Source organism: Xenopus laevis, chromosome 8L (assembly GCF_017654675.1).
Source record: "Xenopus laevis strain J_2021 chromosome 8L, Xenopus_laevis_v10.1, whole genome shotgun sequence".
Lineage (NCBI taxonomy): Eukaryota > Metazoa > Chordata > Amphibia > Anura > Pipidae > Xenopus > Xenopus laevis.
The window spans coordinates 62,346,343-62,367,808 of NC_054385.1; the positions used below are offsets into that span (position 1 = coordinate 62,346,343).

The 21,466-nt window shown below is 38.1% G+C and overlaps 1 protein-coding gene across 1 annotated transcript; it reads right to left on the minus strand.

Annotated features, from left to right (window-relative positions):
* Positions 1-5,805: 5,805 nt before the first annotated feature.
* Positions 5,806-20,250, minus strand: ppp5c.L (protein phosphatase 5, catalytic subunit L homeolog). Its single transcript, XM_018230046.2, has 13 exons — positions 20,067-20,250; positions 16,762-17,003; positions 16,485-16,632; positions 16,096-16,217; positions 13,625-13,690; positions 13,326-13,424; positions 11,666-11,771; positions 9,601-9,743; positions 9,417-9,504; positions 7,515-7,555; positions 6,592-6,770; positions 6,415-6,496; positions 5,806-6,273 (listed from the first exon to the last, which is right to left on the minus strand). Exons 1-13 carry the CDS (start codon positions 20,212-20,214, stop codon positions 6,211-6,213), a joined length of 1,527 nt encoding a protein of 508 aa, XP_018085535.1. The 5' UTR covers positions 20,215-20,250; the 3' UTR covers positions 5,806-6,210.
* Positions 20,251-21,466: the final 1,216 nt, after the last annotated feature.

Genomic DNA, 21,466 nt, shown 5'->3' on the forward strand with positions numbered 1-21,466 from the left:
TTGTTTGAAAACAGGAATCATGCCCACTGCATGCTCTGTTATAAACATTGCTAGAATCTCAGTGAGAAAACAGAACGGGACAGCAGATTTGTGAGTGTGGGAGGGACGGAGAATGGAGAGAGGGGAGAAATTATACAAGTCCTAGCAACCAGATAGCAGTTGAAATTCCAAACATGAAAGCTGCAATACAAAAAAAAATGTAAATATTTAAGTAAAAAGAAATCTAAAACTGATAAGTATTGTTACAGCACTATTCATGCTAATTCATCATTGCAAAGGGCCCAATTAGGGATGCAGTAAACACATCATATTTGGACTTTGCTAAAAATGTGTCCATACACTGAACCCTAGTTTGCACATTCATATTTAAGATTAAAAAACCTTCATCAGTTGTAACATTAAAATTGTGTGTTGCCCAGAACTTTAAAGCCACATGATGTTGCTCAGATTGGAACACTCAGAATTCAGCTACTCAATTAAACAAATCATGCAAAAATTGCTAGAAGTCAGCCAAAACCTACACTCGTTGCATTCCTAGCTACCATTATAAGGAACAGAAATCTTCCAATGAAAGGAATATAATAAATACCAAAAGATTGCCAACTTTCCTTTCCCTCATACCAATAATAAATTTACATTAAAACAATAATAATATATTTAACCTAAAATATCACACAAACAAATATATACAATTTTCACCAATTTCACCAGTTCATGGGGTATATTTATCAAAAAGTGAAGTTAATAGCGAAGTTCGGCCACTAGAGTGAAAGTCCGCCACTCTCCATTCATTTCTATGGAATTTTTATAGGCGTATTTATCAAAGGGTGAACTTTCACTTTCACCCATTGATAAATATGCCTTTCAAAATCCCATAGAAATGAATTGAGAGCTGCGGAATTTCACTCTAGCGGCGGAACTTCACTCTTTGATAAATTTACCCCCGCGTGTTCTATAAAGATTCTAAAATAGCATTGAAAACAAAAAATAAATAGATAAAGTGGAACTGCAGTTGAAGGTACAGGTATGGGATCAGTTATACGCAAACCCATTATCCAGAAAGCTCAGAATTAAGGAATAACCGTCTCCCATAGACTTCATTTTATCCAAATAATCCAGATTTTAAAAATAATTTCCTTTTTTTCTCTCTAATAATAATAATAATAATAATAATAATAATAATAAAGCAGTACCTTATACTTGATCCAAAACCAAGATGTAATGAATCCTCATTGGAAGTAAAACCAGTCTGTTGAGTTTATTTAATGTTTACATGGTTTTCTGGTAGATCCAAATTACGGAAAGATCCGTTATCTGGAAAACCAGAGTATTATGGATAACAGATCCCATAACTGTACATAATGCTTTAGTCAGTACAAATAAGTAGATCCAGTAGGTGGAATAGATGAAATGAGAAACTTAATAAATTAAGATGGATTTACAACTGAAAGCCAGCAATATTAATGAAGGTTGTTAATGATCAATATTAGCAGTGATGTATGAAAAAGAAGTGCTGTATAGTTTATGCCCATCAGAGGTAATAATGCAGGGGCAAATAGAAAAAACAGTAAAACAGTCTTTGCATAAAAGTGCTGATTGCTTAGAGCTTTTGCCAAATACATATTGCAGAATAATGAAAAATGTGTACCATTTTTCTAATAAATGCAGTGAAATTCACCATCGTTTTACTTGTTCTGACAGCTGCAGAAAGTAAACTTCAGACGGTCCCTAACTGCTCTGCAGGGAAACGATTATACTTTAAACAACAGGGAGCTTACTGACCTCGAGCAGCTTTGTTTGTTTCCCTATAAAGCAGCCAGCGACTGTGTAGAGATTTGTATCCACACACCCAGTGTGGTCTGCATATTTTGATTATCAAACAGTCTTGCTGTATCGGCTTCTATGGCAGATATTATTTGACTTCTGCGGTTTTGATAATTTATGACGATCCCTAAGCAGCCCAGAGCACAGAGCATGTGCGTAGTCTTGGTCTTGCAAAGATAAAGTTACAAGATGATGACCCCCTGCGGCCAACTTTGAAAGCATAAATCATTTGTTTAATTAGGCTGCTGGTGCAGTAAGTTCATGATTATGTTTAGTATACAAAATACAGCATTTCTAGTATTATTTTATACTTTACTTCCCCTTTAAGGCATCCCTGCCAATCAGTAGATAACATTTACTGGTCACCTGAACAAACTTCTCACGTGTTTCTACTTTGTGCCTTTACTTATATATGTGTAAAGTTTCCAGTCTCTACTTTCCGCTGCACAATGGCTTCCTCCAATCTCATAATTCGCTTGTCACGACTATCTCAACTTGCCAATTAATTTTACCTATCGACGGCAACTTCATTATAATCACTAGAACTTTCAGAGCAGTCACTTTCAAAAGGACTGAAGTGAGTACAGAGACTTTCAGTTTGGCCTTTCTGAAAACACTGGGCATGCAAATACCACTATTTTTTTAATGAAATCATGCCCCTATTTCAAGGCTGTTATGATTTGCTCATGAGCCATTAGACAATTTCTAATGTATTAAATAGAAGTAGGCTGGCCAGCTATTAATTTTTAATACCATAAAGATGAAGAACAGTTACAAATCATCGTAGAATACTGCTGTCCGCATCCTATTAAAAATTAATTTGCAGGTTAACCTGCAGTTTTAATTTCAATAATCGAAACCCAAATCACAACCTTCCAATTGGAATAGTGCCAGTAGCTCTCATAACTGATATTCATGCATAAGGAAGTTGGGTTAAAAACAAAAGTATCCACATCGCACTGAAAGTTTATTGTTACAGTCACTGCTAGTTTAAGGTTACCAGACCATCTAAACAATAACTTGCACATTTTCAATACATGCAGATTGCTGGGCTGCACGGATAGGAAATAATTGAAATGCATTTTACTTAAATTCAATTTAAGTGCAATTAATGCAGTATTTGTGGCTGGGTCTTAAAGGATTTTTTTTTACATGATCTGGTAACCTAAAGCTAGTTTAATCAAGACTTTCTCCTGCTCACAAACCCGCCCTGCACAGTTATGTGCCTGAAAAACAATAACGTTTCTGCCCTCTGCTGTCATCTAACAGAAGTTCATAATAAATTCTTAGATGTGTCTATGAAGGTTTTCATTCATCCAGGCCATCCAGTAGGTAGGAATTAGGCAGATAGTATTGAGTATACTGAAATCCATCACAAGCAAATCCACCTCTGATACGCAAGTCTCGTGGTGGGATACCTTGTGTAACACTTGAAATAAATCTACTTTTATAAATGAAATTTAAAGGGGACCTGTTACCAAGACATAAAAAGCTGTATAGTAAATATCCCTTTTAAGTTAAACAAGAAACCTAAATTACTTTTTTTTTTTTTTAAATATCCAAACCTTTTAGTCAAAGTAAACTTTATAATAAAGTATAATAAACGTTATAACTATTCTGGTGATATTTTAGGATGAAGTAAAGTGTGCCTAGATAACAGTTTCCACACAATGCCTGCATACTTAACGCGATTGTGGTTTCCAAAAAAATAAAGGAAACAAGACTGAAATAATTTATACAGAGTAAGTTTATTGTGCTCTGCTAACATGATAAAATAGGATTTGGAATTATTTCTTAAGTTGTCAAAATAAGTTTGCTAGTTTAGCAATAGGGTATGATGTCTATATTGGTTTTATATCTACATTTTTAGCTTATGCATGTAAAGATAACATAGAAAATATTGTAAATTTTAAAAATTAAAAAACAAAACAAAAAACCTTTGAAACCCTTGCAGTCTTACTCTGTACTTAAAGGGGTGGTTCACCTTTGAGATAACTTTTAATATGATGTAGAGAGTGATATTCTGAGTCAATTTACAGTTGGTTTTCATTTTTTATTATTTGTGGTTTTTAAGTTAGTTCGCTTTTTATTCAGCGGCTCTCCAGTTTACAGTTTCAGCAATCTGGTTGCTCGAGGTCCAAATTACCCTAGCAACCTTGTATTGATTTGAATAAGAGACTGGAATATGAATAGGAGAGGTCTGAATAGAAAGAAGAGTAATAAAACAATACAGTTGTAGCTTGTAGACTTACAGAGCATTTGTTTTTTTGAAAGGTTCAGCGATGCCCATTTGACAGCCGCAAAGTGTCAGAAGAAAAAGGCAAATAATTATAAAACTATAAAAAATAACGAAAGCCAACTTAAAAGTTGCTTAGAATTGCTTATTCTATGACATACTAAAAGTTAATGTAAAGGTGAACCACCCCTTTAATCTCTATTCTGCTGAAATAAATGGCTCAAAAAAAGTCAAACATTTTCAGTTCAAGCCCAACTTGAAAGTCTAGTCTTTGTACATGGCCCAACTTGAAGGTCCAGCCTTCAGCCATGACTCCCATTAAAGGTTCTGCCATTGACCATGGTGTTCAGCCCATGAAATGAGTATAAAATATAGGAACATAGTATATTAGCTATTCAGCCATAGGTTCATGAATATCCCAGACAGCTACAACATTCAGCCTGACTTTCACAGTGGGTCCACCAAAATTTACGATAGCTATTGATATCTGTTGAGAAGCAAAAGCTCTTTCTTTCTCCTAAAAATTCAAAGCAAATATTTAACAGTGAAGGGGGGGGGTACATCGTCCTTTACACAATATCTAGCTGTTGAGGAAGAAAAACACACATCCATCATGTTCAACCTTATTACGGTTCCATTTGTCTTACACAATGCTGAAACTACATATTATTACATAATGAATATTCTACGAGATTTTGTCCAAAATCACTTCACAAATCATTGGACAGCCACCACAGACAAAAGCAGTGAATTGTAAACTGGAGGTTAGTTAATATGAGCTTTTAGGTTGTTCTCATAAATATTCCCAGAAGGAAGGTCAAACTATTCAAGATAAGTTAAAGTGTAGACACTATGTCCTGGATCAGTGCTGTCCTGCCTCCTTAGAGGACAATTTATTGTTGCAGGCCCTTATTAAGAACCCACAGACGCAATCCCATGTGTAGATCAGTTTTATGCTTCCTGCTCTTGACTTTGCTTGTCTTTAACTGTTTCTGCTTATTTTGTGATGTTATTTCCCTCCCGCATCTTCTCATGCCTGTTTTTTACTACCTTTCTTTTCTCTCCACTTTTTCACTTTGCCCCATTTCTTCCTTTTCACCATGCCTTATTTCCCCTTTCAACCTTCACTCAGAGGCTTTGTATTTTCAACACTGTCTGTGCCTCCTTTACCCCAACTTTTTATGCTTTTCATTTCTCTCCTGATTTCTTCTGACTATTCTCTCCAGCAATAATATAAATGTTTTCTTTCCCTTGTTGTTCTGCTTCCTGGTGCTCTATATTCTTCTGTACACATATATAAATACTGACACAGAAAATGAGCCAGGCCCTAGACAGGTATTAAAGTAGTTTTACATGCAGTAATTCCCCAGTCACAGGAGAAAGCAATAAATAATCAAATCAAATGACCAAACATGATTAAAATGACAAAAATAAGATGCCCTAACATTGCTGTAATACGACTTCTATTGTGTTCAGGGGTCAGAAACAGAAAAAAAAAACTGGCTGCATACAACGCTGCTTTCAAAAATTGGGGTTACCACAGGGAACACAAAATGTTTTCTAGAATGGCCATGTCTCGGGCCGGTTTTACACCACCAGACATAGCAAAAAAGTCAGCAATATGCCTATTTATTGGTACCTCCATGCCTGATATTTCCTTGCCAAACACACAGATTGGTTGGTCTGAAGATTACTGTTGCAGTGCTGATTTTAGTCTTCTATGGACACAGATATTTGACAGGAGGTCATGTTATCAGAATCTTTATTAGAAGCATATTAATTACAGACAGCGCAAAGAGGCCATGTTTAAATTGGACATATACAGGAGGAAGAGTGTACGCACAAGGCATATAGGAAATGGGGGTATATGGTTATTGTGCGTTTCTAGCTGATAAAACCCCCCACGCTTACACTGTTAAATTCACACTCACTCAGCAACACACAGCAAGGTTCACTCACAACCAGGTAACACACAGTGTAGCTGTTCCCATTCACCCCCTCATCTGTCTTTTTACAGTATTAAAAATATTCCTCTCCTTTGTTTGTTGCTTGTCTGAATCCGGCGAAAATCAGGGGCAAATACAGTAGGACCCCTTTACTACCTCATCAGATGGGCAACAGTAGGTTTTCTAGCAGCAGATGCCTTCTTCTTACATCATTCCCATTTGGAGCAGAGAATTTGCATACATCATTGGCTTTATATTTGGGTGTGGCTGTAAGAAATTAATAAGGAATAGAAGTCACTAACAATAGTCTCTGTCACAGGCCAAAAAAGGGACAACTGTGATCAGTTCCCAGATACTAGAAAACAGATAAGGAAGCAAAGTATTCGAGAAAACATTGAAGTGACTCACCACTGCCTCAAACTGATGGAACTTAGGTTTCAGATCTGAGCCACTGAGATGTATGTATGCTCCTTTATTACCCATCTGATCACTGTTGGAAAAAGGCAGAAAATCTGTAAGATCTTTAAAAAAAAAGAAAGAAAAAAGGACTGCAGAGAGAGAGAGATAGGTTGCAAGACTTCTTACCAATAGTTTGGTGCAGAGAACACTGTAACACATAAACCATTATGAGCCACTTCGTATCCTTCTGACTTCACTTCATGGCTGCGGATAATGTAATCTAGACCATTTTCTTCCAAAAATTGGCGTGTGACATCGGGGCCAAACTGACAGCTGACACCACGTTTGCTAGTAGAGCGTCCATCCTGGCAGACACAGACATCGCAAAATTAGCCCCAACAATTCTGAACATCTGCCCATTAGGGATTTTTTGTGACCGAAGTGCTAAGTAATATTTTGATTTCACTACACATGCCCAAATATAATTAAACTAGGAATCAAGCCTCTATTGTTCTTTTTTTCTCTTTAGTTATATGTTTTAACTTTTTACAGTTTCTCAAACTGTGTTACAATGTGGTTAAAGCTGTGTAAAACTATTGCTCTGTTGCTATTCCAGCGATTGCAATGTGCTATGTAAACTTTGTTAAAGGGGAACTATTGCGAAAATGAAAATTTAATATAAGCTTCCTCACACTGAAGGAAGAAACTTTCTAAATACAATCAATAAAAAAATTCTGCATTGTTTCTGAAATAATCAATAATCATGTAGAGACAGGATTTCTGATGATTTTAACAGAGTAAACTCATACATTTTCTAGGCAAACGGAGCCCCCCTATAAGATATATTGAATCATTCATCTGACAGCCTACTCCTGGATGAAGACAGAATGAGGAGAAAGATGAGAGAGGAATAGTGAAGATAAACTTGATTATTTCAGAAACAGTACAGAATATTTAATTGATTGTATCTAGTAAGTTTCTTATTTCAGTATGCTGAAGCTTTTATTAAATTTTCATTTTCGCGATAGTTCCCCTTTAATAAAATTAAAGATTAGAAAAAAAGTTCCAGTTGTAAAAGCTAAGTTGATAGAGGACAGAAAACACTTTACCTGAGGCTGTGGATCAGACCATAACAAGTCACACATTGGACCTACAAAAAAAAAAAAAGTATAATTTAGGGTGTAAAGGGACTCAAAGGAATAGGTGGAATAGAAAGAAAAGTGAACATTAATAATGGCAATGACAAAGTAGCACAACTGAGATTGTATTAACTTTTAAATATTAGTTTTACTTTTTAAGCATTTTTATAAATAATACCTTGCAAATGTATTCAAACCCTTGACCAAGTTTTCACTTTATCAAATGAGTTCTATAACAAAAAAAATTTTCTGGCCAGCCTTCCAGATGTGCTCAAGGTTTTCATGTTAGTCAGATTATGCAATTGTCAAATAGTTCTACATAATGGCAATTGGACTAAAATCAGGATTGGTCATTTCAGGGAATGTACTAGTGTTAGGCTACAGTCCCACGACAGCCTTCTCTGGGAAGTATTAAAGATTCAGCATTTAATCAATGGCAAAAACTCCTTTATACAAGCCTGGTGGTTAAAGTCAGAGTGAACAGTTCAGTTTCCCTCCCATTGCAGCTATGCAGGTTAAACAGGCAGGGATACCACCTTTCTCCGGTCCTATGTGCACTAGAAACTGAACCCCTAGCCATTTGATAAGACAATGCCCAGCCTTAAAAGGGATTTTATACTCCACAATCTCACAGAAAAGGTGATTTTGCTGATGACTCAATAGTGTGCTTGGCGGATCCTGCCTTACTCTCTTAGACATGGTTCAGGCTTTTGGCAGGTTCTCAGGACTAAAAATGTATTTTAACAGTCCTCCCCCTAACATCTCCTTCCCTAGAACTACTATTCATTTCTTTACATATTCCACAACATCTATTATTGTTTCTTTTTCTTTTTAAGAAGCTAAACAGGTTTATACCATTTATTTGAACAAACAAACCTCCACTTTTAATTCTATTACTTAGCTTTCTAAATTTACTATTTACACTGGTGTTTTTCCCCCAAAGCCTGACAATCTCAACACTGCCCTGCAAGGCCTCCATTCTACACTCCATTAAGGGCCTTGACAAATACTGTACCTCTATTCCCAGCTGATGTGCTATATTGCCCAGTAATCTGAAGACTCCACACAGAGCATGATTCATGGTTTTGAAACTCGAAGGCCACCCTCTACCACAGTGGTCCCCAACCAGTGTGGCAACATGTTGCTCACCAACCCCTTGGATGTTGCTCCCAGGGGCCTCAAAGCAGGTGCTTATTTTTGAATTCCAGGCTTGGAGACAAGTTTTGGTTGTAGAAAAAGCAGGTGTATTGCCAGAGTCTCTTGTAGGCTGCCAGTGTACATAGGGGCCACCAATAGTCAATCATAGCCTATAATTGGCACCCCAGGAAATTTTTTTACTTATGTGTTGCTCTCCAACTTTTTCTAATATTTGAATGTGGCTGATGGGTAAAAAAGGTTGGGGATCCCTGTTCTACCACATCTATCACCACAACTCCTACCCTAGAAACGTACAGTCTTACTGTAAGCACATACTAGACTATAACTGCAATATATGCTTCTGCTATACTTCTGTACACTGTAGATGACACCTTTCAAAGCTAGTGTAATTGAGTTTTGGATGTTTATTTTGTTAAAATCAATACAATCTACATTAAAAAAAGGTTTCTAGCATATTCCCAGATCACACTATGGTTAACCTAGGAAATGGGGAAGTAAGGGAATACTATTTATAGTATAGAGAAGCTCTTTCTCATGCACCACAGTAAATACATAAAACAAATGCAATAGGTGTCAACACCCAGTGAAACACAACTGAAAGAAAACAGGGCAAACGGACTGAAAAATGAAGAATATGCAGAAAAGGAAACACTGTCAAAAATGTAGATACTGAGATAAAGGTAAATGAAAGCAGCAGCAATGCTCATATCATACCTGAATCTGGTGGCTGCCGATTCCTTTCAATGCTTCGAATCTGATCCAAAGTTACTCCATCCTCTGAGAAGAGACCTCCATGCATAATCTGATAAAGCAATGGGGGAAAAAAAAGCAAATACGTGATAAACTCCAAAAAGAAGACCAACACCATATTAAGTATGTTATTTTAGAGGTACTTTACCAAGACTCGTTGGTTTACACACATTGCCAAAGGCAGCCACTGAAAGACTTCACTAAATAGCTGGAACATTTGAGCCGAGTATTTAGCCTTTACTTCCCCTTCAAATCCATACATCTGATTCATAGTGTCTGTTTCATGGTTCCCTGCAGTCATAAAAGTCAATATCACATAAAATGAAAAGCATCAGTAACTTAATGTGTAGCTTAATGTGTATAAAAAAATAAATATGAAGAACATGTCAATGACAAACTGAAGCCTATAGACAGAAGCATAACTAGTCAGTGCTGGGATCAGACTCACAAAAAACCTTCGGAGAGGGCTGGCACACCCCAACTCTTCCCTGCCCTCCCCCAACACTGAATAAACAATTGTGGAAGATAGCATGTGGGGTTCTGTGTTAACAAGCAAATGTAACAAATGAACTTAAAGATGTGTCTTTAACCAATAACCACCATGACCATGTTAAATTATTGTTGTAGATTTTACTTTGTGTGGATGTTTAATGCAAAAGAAACTTACTTACTGACTACTAGACAACCAAATGAGGAGCAGCCAGCGAATATATTTTATTGTTTTTAAACTTTGATGTTAATTGTATAATGAATGATATAGACTAGCCTGACAAATTAACATTTAGGCTAGTCCTGCACAGGGCTGATTCTCAACTTGCAGAGAAACGCAGGAGAAGGATGATGCCAGCAAAAGGGCTGATTTGTGTATCTGCAAGCAGAGAATTAGCCCCAAGCATTAGCGTTAGGGGCCACTCCTTTTTTTCTAGAAATGCTATTGTTAAGACAATTTATATGTTGTACTCTGGTGAAACAGTACAAACTTCCCTAAAAATTAGGGTTTGAACCAAAAAGAAATGGGATGTAAAGACAAAAATATAAAATCTAATTTTTACTGTCTTTAATGAAAATATACTTTAATTAAAAAATGTGTACCATTTTACAATAAACCTTACTGTATGCAGTGAAATTCCCCCTTCATTTTACTTGCTCTGACTGCTGAGGATAGGAAACTTCAGATGGTCCCTAACTGCTCTGCAGGAAAACCCTCATGCTTTCAAACTGCATGGGACCCCCCCACCTTACTTCCCAGAACTGAGCAGCTTTGTTTGTTTTCCTGTAGAGCAGTCTGCGACTGTGTAGAGATTTGTATTCACAGGCCCAGTAAGTCTGCATAGTCTGATTATTAATCAGTCTTGCTGTATCTGCTTCTATGTCAGATATTATTTGAGATATTATTTGACTTGTGCTGTCTTGATAATTTATGACAAGCCTAAGCTTAACCTCCCAACAGATGGCCAGACCACACGGAGCATGTACATAGTCTTGGTCTTGCAAAGATGATGACCCCCTGTGGCCAACTTTAAAAACATAAATCATTTATTTAAAGGGGACCCGTCACCCAAAAAAATTATTCAAAATCCTATTTTATCACATTAGTCATGCAAAATGAACTTTAATTACACTATATAAATTATTTGAATCTTGTTTCCTTCAGTCTGGGAATTCAAAATGATAGCAAGCAGGCAGGAGCCATTTTGTGGACACTGTTTTTAAGGAAAGCCTTGTATCATCTCAGAATCTTGTTTGTCCACCAGAATTGGGGACCTGATGTCCATTTCCATGCACTGGCTAAACAATTAAATGTTAAAGAGAACGGAGATATGTGGGGAGAGCAGTGACATCTAAGAAGTGCTGAATTGAAAGTGAAAGTAATTGTCTGCCCTGCCTCTATGCCACGGGCATAGAGGAGGGGCAGACAATATTTGATTGACAGCTGAGATGTTTAAATGAGCTTACAGCAGCTATGAATGCTTTAATAAAAAATAGAAATTGGATTTCATGTTTAATTTAAAAAGGACTTTTATTATACAGATTTTTGTTTCTGGGTGACGGGTCCACTTTAACTATTTTTCTGGTAAGTTCATGTTTATGTTTCGTATACAAAATACAGCATTTCTAACATTAGTCTAGTTTAGAATTTAGTTCCCCTTTAAAACCTCTGGCTAAGGTTAGTACTGAATGAGACAACATGTTATGATATGCATATGACTCACCTCTGAGCAAATGGAAGTGGGCTGGATAAAGCAATTTGAACCCAAAGAGAGTCACTATGACTTCCACTGAAAATGAACCGCGATCCACAAAGTCACCATTAAATATCTGCAATAGCTTAGGAGAACTCACTGAAGTAAGGGGTAGTAGTGGCTTTAAAGCCAGAATATATCACATTTCCCACATACAGTGACTTGCAAAAGTAATCATTCTCTTGACTAGTTGTCACATTTTAACCACTATTAAACTAAAATAACCACAGAAATGAAGTGTGACAAATTAAGCATGTCCTTACTGCTTTTATATCAGTTCAAAAGATGTGCAACCAATGAAAAAGCAGAACTTTGGTCCTGGGCTAAAGGGATAGCACAACCACTTTTTGCAAATTAGTGAATGAACATGCTGTTTGCCTATTGCTTTAATTGCAGAAAATCTATGAGTTTTGTTATTACTTCCTTGAAACAAGGAAAACATGGAAACTTGAAGCTACTTCATGTTTGGTACTTGCAAGGTTGATAATTAGATTACCAGTGGACAGATAATCCCCCTGCATAACAGACACAACAAAACAGACACATAGATATAAAATGTAATGACAAAAAGAAATATCAGTCATGAATAACCACATTAACCCAAGTTTTTATTTTATTATCGCTATTAGATCAATGTGAAGCTATCCAGAATCTATCTCACATACTGAATAGTACTCGTTTTCTTTAAGCAACATTTTAGAACTATATCTTCCTACTTTTTCCAACAATGTTACTATTTTGAGCTCAATTTCTCAATACATATGCAAACGTCAATCATAAAATTGCTTTTTATTTTTCTCTAATGAATTTTTCTCTAGTGCTTGTGGCAGTGGGGGTAGAATGTACATTGCAGATATGCTTTAATATCTTGGGTATCAAATGAACAATCAAGTCAGGGATCCCCAACCTTTTGAACCTCTGAGCAAAATTCAGAAGTATAAGGAGTTGGGGAGCAACACTAGCATGAAGAATGTTCTTGGAGTGCCAAATAATTGCTGCGATTGGCCATTTGGTAGCCCCTATGTGGACTGTCAACCTACTTTGAGGCTTGGCAGTGCACCTGGTTTTTATACAACCAAAAATTGCCTCCAAGCCTGGAATTCAAAATTAAGCTCCTGCTTTGAGGCCAATGCGAGCAACATCCAAGGGGTTGGAGAGCAACATGTTGCTCACAAGCTACTGGTTGGGGATCACTGATCTAAGTCCTTGTTAGCCAAACTTAGCTTAAAAGGATCCAAAACTCAAGAGTGAAAAGGATGGTGTTTAGGGTTCCAAATTCCAAGATAGACTATATAGGTTGAGAATTTAAGTCCATGACAGGTGGAAAATATTATAGGGCATCAATTCAGCATACAGTGCTTGAATAGCCAAACAAGGAGGGAATCCATGGTGTGTGTGAGTTCAGAGATTAAAAGTGTTGCATATTACTTGTTATGACTATCACTTAGAATATGATGGTATAACTGTGCTTTCAGTGTACATAATAGGAGTAACAGGTCAAAATTCATAATGTATTTAGAAAAGATTCAGTTTATTGTAGCCTGGAAATACATGAAGTTACGCAGCTATGACGAACACATTCAGCAATCAAAGTAATGACCAATTTGTTACCAGGTACAATAAAGGATACATATGGATTATTCTCAGAAGGGAGACCGTTTAGATGGAAAATGTTCATTAAGTCGTAAAACTGACCATGTGTGTCACCACAGACTGTTACCTGTTGAGACTATGATCAACAAAAAGAGGAGGTGAGACTGGAAAAAGAGAAACAACCAAGAGCAGCTATGAAAATGCATAAGAGACTGCATAAAAGGAAGGGAATGGGATGGGGAGGCAAGAAAGAACATAAAGCAGTGGTAACAGGAGAGAAGACAAGAAACAGAAAAAGAGATATTCAAAAAAGCATGATGTTGCTAAACTACCAACCTTTTCCAGAGAGAGCTCCACCAGACTGGGGAGCTTAGACAAAATATCTTTAACTTGTACCAGCATCTATCAGTAAAAAAAAGGTGAAGCAGCAATTAGATTCTTACACAGACACAATGTATCTATATCTACATATATATACCATTTGTACATGGTTACTATCATGCTAAGAAATCATAATTTTGAAATTACAAAGATGGTTCACGTTAACACTTTTATTTAGGTTTTGCAAATGATATTATGGTATTATATTTATTAAAAATGCTGTACCATTTCTGAAATAATCAAGTTTATCTTCACTATTCTTCTCTCATCCGTTTCTCTTCATTCTCTCTTCAGGCAGCAATTGAGTGTCAGACATTCATTGACAGTTAGATCCAATATATCTTATAGGGGGGGGCTCCTTTTGCCTAGAACTGGAGTGACCATACTTTACTAATGGGGGGGGGTCTAATTTTAAGGATATTGTATCATTACGATCTACATCCATAAAAGCATTGTTAGCATTCTGTTCCATGGAAAATGTATGTTGTTATATTTAAATATTTTTTTCTTATGTCACCTTAACATAAAAAATATCTGAATGAAAAGCATGAACCAGGAGGGTGATTTAGGCAAGGTGTTTGTTGACAGTGTCTTGAGGTCTACGGTGTCTTGAGGTCTATGGATCACCAGCTAAAGGTCTACTGGTAGATCCCGAATTTACCTTTTGCACACCCTTGGCATAGATGTTTTAGAGCTCACTTTATTAAAGGAGACATTTTGTATAATACTCATTTTCTAGTATAATATTCCCCCTTGCTTATAACATGAAATGATGCAGGGAAAAAAGTTTTGAAAGCTTTTTATCTACTATAATTATCATTATTTCAGAGCTGCAGAGAGCTGCTTCTACTTCTGAGTCTAGGCTGAAATTTGGAATGGGAATGTCTTGTCATTCTTCCACGGGAAGTGGTGATAGCTTTAACTGATAGGCTGAACTCTGTATTAGCAGGGAAAGACCCTACCACCTTAGCCCTGCCTTTCCCATTATCCCTAATCCCTTGCTATTATTATCATTATTATTGATATAGAATTTCTGCACATTTATTTTTATCCAATCAATGAAATTTTTTTCGATGCTGTGTAAAGGTGGCCATACACAGGCAGATAAAGCTGCCGATATCGGTCGTTTGGACCGATTTGACAGCTTATCTGCCCGTGTATGGGGGCTTCCGACGGGTCATCCCGATCGATATCTGGCCACGATATCGATCGGGAAGGTTGGATTTTTACCCGACCGACCCGTCGGAGCATCGTAATTCGATCGTTCGGCCATACGGCCGAACGCTCGAATTACCCCCGATATAGCCACGCAGTTTAGTGGCATATCGGGGAAAGATCCGCTCGTTTGGCGATGTTGCCAAACGAGCGGATCTTTAAGTCTATGGCCACCTTAACTCCCTGCATCAATTATTGTTAAGCCAACGGTATGTAAGAAGTACTTATGTTTGCCAATTGCACAAAGTAAAAGCAATCTATGTCCAGATTGCGATCTGGGGCTTGGGTATGCGATCAGCTTGTCATACAATTAGGGAGATCACTGCAGGCAGAAGAGAGAGTTTATCAGGATGGGAGGGAACCAGAGGAATCTTAACACTAGAGCAGGAGAGAGTTGATCAGAAATGGTGGGAGGGAGCCGGGAGGAATCTAAATACGCAAGCAGGAGAGAGGTGATAGGGGAGCGTAGGAGTGAGCCGGAAAAAAAAAATGAAACTACATACAGGAGCGAGACGAATACTGTGGGCGGGCAGATAGATCAGTGTCAGTGAGGTGATCACAGTGTGTCAGAAGAAGCACCTCCCATCTCTGCCCGCCCCATCCAAACTGCCTGTATGATTGCTTCCATCTACATGGGAAAGTGCAGACGGCCACATACACACTCAGTGAGGACTCACACAGGAAATAGGTGAAAGGGGGTGGGACTATTGCAGTTTTTGGCATTTTTAAAAGAAATTTACTATGGAAGGTATAAAAAAAAGTTTGGTACCTTCTGTTTTAATTTATATACTATCTATTTGGCCAAAGTAAAAAATGATGGTATATGTCCTCTTTAAATCACCAGACATCAGGTCTCTCTACATGCAGGATTTGTGCAAAAGGCAGTTATGGTTAGATTTTGTTTGTACTAGAATCAGTTATTTGAGTGATCTCTAATTCATCTGCTAGGAAAGGGAGTCCCTCCTTTAAAATATAATGGATCTGTCAATGAATATCTGACACCCACCTGCTGCCAAAAGACAGAATGAAGAGAAACAGATGCTGAGAGAGGGATAGCTAACATAAACTTGATTATTTTAGAAACAATGCAGAATATTTAATTGATCGTGTTTAGAAGGTTTCTAATTTCAGTATGATGAAGCTTTTGTATTAAATTTTCATTCGCTTACTACAAGAGAAAGGAAAATTAAACCAAATAAAAACAAACATACCTGATATACACATTTCCGATGAAGCTTCTTCTGATCTTTATAAAACTGCATCAACTCCAACATAAAATCCATGGTGACGTTCCCATCCTTCAACTGTGGACCTGTATACTCATCTTCTATGGCTGAAGAGAGAGAAATTGTAAGTTAAAGGAGATAAGTTAATTATCTTTAAGTTGGAAAAGCAAAAGACACAAAGACAGGACTTTGACTCAATTTTATATATGAAGGGATAGAATTGTATGAAGAAATGTAGTCATGGTTACTCCTATAGATTTATGGTTGGAAAAACAATATATAAGGAATTAATGGAAATCATCTTATGCTACTGCTATATTTTTTATAATAATTTTTTTTACTATTTTCTCATCCAATTTCTCTGTTCCACTTACTCATTCCTTCGATGTCAAGTGAGTCCACCACTGAGCGGTTGTGCTGTTCACAAGCGATTGCCCTTTCAAAAGCTTTCTGACGGACCAGTTTACTGCACTCTTGAAACTTCATTTGGGCATCTTTGTCATGAGGACGCACTTTAACTACCTGAATCAAAGGAGTACATAAAGTAGAAAGAAGAATGAAGACATTTCTGATAGTGTAAAAAAAAAAAAAAAAAAAAATAGGGAACTATGAGTAAAAATGAAAAAGAAACCACAATGTGGACAAGATTACCGTCTCATAGTCCTTTAGAGCAGCTTTCAGCTTCCCCAGGGCCATATTACTGGCTGCCCTTCTGTAGTAACCTTTGATGTATTTGGCATCCAGCTGGATGGCACGGGAAGCATCGGCAAGGGCATAGCCATAACATTCAGTTCTGAGATATGCCAGACTGCGATTCCCATAGTAAATAGCAGTGTCTGGACTAAGAGCAATGGCTTGGGTGTAATACTGCACAGCATTGTCATAATCTTTTACTAGAAAGAGAATAGAACACAGCATTTGTTAGATATTAAAACAACTCAAAACCCGATGACTACAAAAAAATTCCAAAAAAAGAAAGATAAATACATAAAAACTCCTGAAAAAATACCACTCATTCTGCCAATAAGTACACATACTACTCAGTGCTGTCAGTTGCAAGTGAATTTGAATTATACCATTAAAATGCACCACACACATAGCTAGAAGCCATGGCTCTAGAATACAATGCCACACATATAATCTACTGGGCATAGACAGTCTTCCTTGCTGGTTGATAAACTTCGAAAGGCCCAGGCTGCCATGGTGCAAATCCACCTATTAAAGGAATTGTTCAGTGTAAAAATAAAAACTGGATAAATAGATAGGATGTGCAAAATAAAAAATGTTTCTAATATAGTTAGCCAAAAATGCAATGTATAAAGGCTGGAGTGACTGGATGTGTAACAGAACAGCCAGAACGTTACTTCCTGCTTTGCAGCTCTCTTGGTTTCCACTGATTGGTTACCAGACAGTAACCAATCAGAGACTTGAGGGGGGGGGGGGACACATGGGTCATAGCTGTTGCTTTTGAATCTGAGCTGAATGCTAAGGATCAATTGCAAACTCACTCAACAGTTATGTCCCATGTGAACCCCCTTTAAAGTCACTGACTAACTCAAGAGTTAGAGAGCTGAAAAGCAGGAAGTTGTGTTCGGTTATGATAGACATCCAGTCACTCCAGCCTTTATACATTTTTTATTTTGCACAGCTTATTTGCCCAGTTTTTATTTTTACACTGAACTGTTCCTTTAAGAATACAGTGAACGTATTTATAGCACAGTCTAACAGTTCAGCATTACAAAAATTGCTGCAGAGTGAATTCTCAGAGAATCCCTTGCATTTATAGAACACATAACAAGCAAGTTCAAAGTAGACCAAGCATTCCTATGCAAGATAGCCATCATCACTAATCTGTGAGTAATAAATCAAAGTGTAATCTATGGAGCCACCTTCATATAGATTAAATGCATTCAGGCAGCAGACACTCTGGCTTCCTCCTGGGCTCTCTCTGGTACATACTATAAGCAGGTTACCTCCATTATACCATGGGATATTGCTCTGGATCCCTCACTTTTTCATCTCAAGCTTCAATGTGACATATGCAAATCAAGAGTTCAATAATGATATGTTTCCAGGCTGCATCACACAAGTGCTCAAAAAGACCACTTAGCTCCACTTAGCCAACATGAAGTTTCCTTTACGGAAAGAAACATACCTATAGCACACATCAACTAGGAGATAAGTCTGTAAATATTTATTATAGAGAACCTGGCAAATGGGATAGGACTGAATGAAAGACTAAACACAAAGTGCAAGATTTACACCAATAAACTAAACACAGACATATATGCTGTATGCTTATTACAAATGCAGCTGAATTTTCAGGTACTTTTAAGTCCTAAACTCACGTGCTGTGTCGGATACCTCTCTCTATTTAATGGATGCTGTTTCAGGGCAGCCCAACAAACACAAAAGTAGATGCAGCTGTTCCAAATGATTTGCACCTAAGTTGTCATGACTTGCTTGTAGTAGAGTCCAGCACGGAACCAATTTCTAAGACCTACACCCGACCCAGCAACCCGCATATTTACTTACCCACTTGGATCTGCTACCCGACCCAGACCCGCAACTGCTTTATCCGCAACCCGACCACTTCCATCAAACCGTAAGTGATGTTGCTGCAAACTGGACATGCCATCATCAAGCGTGGCTGATAGCCGAGAGGGACAGAAGCGTGTCGTGTGATGTAAGAGAGCTGTGTCTGAAGTCAGATCGGAGGGGGGGAAGACGAGTGGAGGGAGAGAGCTACAGCAGCAAGAGACCCGCGACATCCCAGACCCACATCTGTACATGCAACTGAAAAGCCTACCCTCGTTCCGCAGGGTACCAGCTTTTTTTGCGGGTAACCCACAGGTACCCGACCCGCTGCAGGACTCCAGCTTGTAGTACCAGACATGCTCGGTGACATGCTCGGAAACATGCAGCGCCATCAAGGGGCAATAAAGTGATGCAATGGGGTCGGGCAATGACATCTAAAGGCAGAAATACAATGTAAGGATGGGGAAATATGACTTAAGGGGCAGAACTATGATTATCCCACAGCAATTGGCACATTTCAGCACTCCTATTGCTAGTTTTGACAAGGTTTTGACACTCTGAAACCTGCAAAGGGAATTTTGAACCAGACAGCCGGCAACCATATTCTCAACGGATATCGGACACCTTTACAGACATGACAGCTATGGAAAATGCTTGCCATTAAAAGCTCCCACCCGATGCAATGGACAAATTACCTAAACCAGGAACGTCAGCCCTCCAGCTGTTGTTGACCTACAACCCTGACATATCCTTCAGCAGTTGTTGGGATGCAGGAAGTTGAACATCAACAACAAATAAAGGGCTGAAGGTTTGGAAACTCTAGGTTGAGTAAGACGTTTATAATCTTTCATGAACATGTTCATTGGCAATAAAGTGTTCTGACAGACCACATGCAATTTCTCATTTATGTTATATTCCAGAGGCAGCAAAAACACCTCACAATAAGACATCAACAAGTTACACAGCAGACGAACAGCTTACATTATCATATAGCCATTGATTTAGTTATGTTTCATTCAGAACGTGCTTTGCCTGTGCCAGATCATTCCCTGTCAGCCATGTCATCTGCACTGCAGCGCTGACGTCATTCAAATGCGTGACTTCACAGATTAGCTCCCACGTGTAAAGGCGCTGATGCTAATGCACATTTTGTGACAGGCGCACAAATACAAGTTTATGGGTTCCAAATATAAAAAAAAGTCGATTCATTTACCATGAGCAAAAAGTTATCTACAAAAGGAAAGTAGATAAAGCTCGAGTTCAGCGTGCATGAAGTCCAGCAAGCAGGCTGGAATGTACACTAGTTACACGCGCACGCTTTATTCCGTACGAGATGTAGCAGTGCGAGCACAGACCCATTATGAGGAGTAACGCCATTAACTTTCACTGTTGTATACAGATAAGAATGAAGTTATTACCCCTGAAGTATTCATTCGCTTGTTCCTTTAGCTCCTCAGCAGTTTTCTCCCTGTTACTTGCTGGTTCTCCTCCGGCCTCTATAGCTCTCTCTGCCTCTGCCATGTTCCCGCTGCCGGTTACTGTCAACACGTCACGACACTGCGACATCCGGCGGCCACATTGAGAGTGGCAGACTGCTTGTGCATGACGTAGCCACCATATTTTTCTTGTCGTGTGGACAGTAGACATATTGTGAGTGGCAAACTTTGCTGTTTTGAGATGTTACTTTTTTTATTATTAAGAAAAAATATATTCAATACAAAACGCCTCTTAGGATCAAAGGAGAACTAAAAGCTTAACTAAAGAGTAGCTAGAAATGCTGTTCATTATGTTTTGGCTTCTGTTCCAGCCCAAGGCAACCGCAGCCCTTTAGCAGTAAAGATCATCTGTGTCTCCAAAGATGCCACAGTAGCTCCCCATCTTCTTTGCTGTTGATTCACTGCACATGCTCTGTGCTGCTGTCACTTACTGAGCTTAGGGACCCACTCACAATATACAGTACACATAGAATATAAATGTCACAATATAAGGCTGATTAGTAATTAATACAGATAATTACTATATGGCAGCACAAAAACCAGTGCAATTAGCATCAGAATTTAATAATCAGCCTTGTAGCATCAGCTTATATTACAGGCCAGCCTCTTTTTCTGCTTGATAATTTGCACATACCTCCCAACACTCTGGAAATAGGAGGGACAATAAGATTTGCAGAGCACGGCAAAAGGTTTAGACCCAGCCCATTTTGTGGCCACACCCCCTATTTACCATGTTCATTTTACAAAATTTGGCAGGTTATGAACGTTTGAACACATCACTGTGGTTTTTATGTGTTGTTAGTTTTGCTAATGAAGGTGAATTGTCCTTTAAGCTGCAAGTCACAGTTTCCCCAAGAAACCTGCTTATCTTAAATGGTTACACTTGCTTCTTTGCTTATCTTAAATTGTTACAAAAGTATCGAAGTGCACCTGGCACATATTCTGGGCTCTCTGCCAAAAGACAATTAAGTTTATGTTTTGGCTGTTCAGTGCAGGAGATCAAAGAGAAAATTGAGACATTTCAGTAACAAACCTGGGACTGCGGGTTGAGCTGTCAAAATGAGGACTGTCCCGCGAAAAGGGACAGTTTGTGACAACCCTTAAGCTTTGCTTCTCAACAGCTGCTCAGAGCCCACTGAGCATGTGTCACAGACACTTTCCAAGATAGTGGCAAGTTTGAAGTCCTGGATCATTGCTGCTATTGAGAAGCTGAAACTTTAGACTGGTGCAGTAAGTTCTGTATATGATGGCATTTTTATCCATATTCATTTTTTTAGGGATCAGTTCTTCTTCGAGTGCAATATAATAAGCTATTTCGAAAT

Coding starts and splice junctions, on each gene's coding strand:
- ppp5c.L (XM_018230046.2), bottom strand. CDS start 20,214: ATGTCGCAGTGTCGTGACGTGTTGACAGTAACCGGCAGCGGGAACATG. Junction 6,771..7,514: donor GGTCTGATCCACAGCCTCAG/GTAAAGTGTTTT, acceptor TGTGTCTGCCAG/GATGGACGCTCTACTAGCAA. Junction 6,497..6,591: donor TTCTCTGCACCAAACTATTG/GTAAGAAGTCTT, acceptor TTTTTCCAACAG/TGATCAGATGGGTAATAAAG.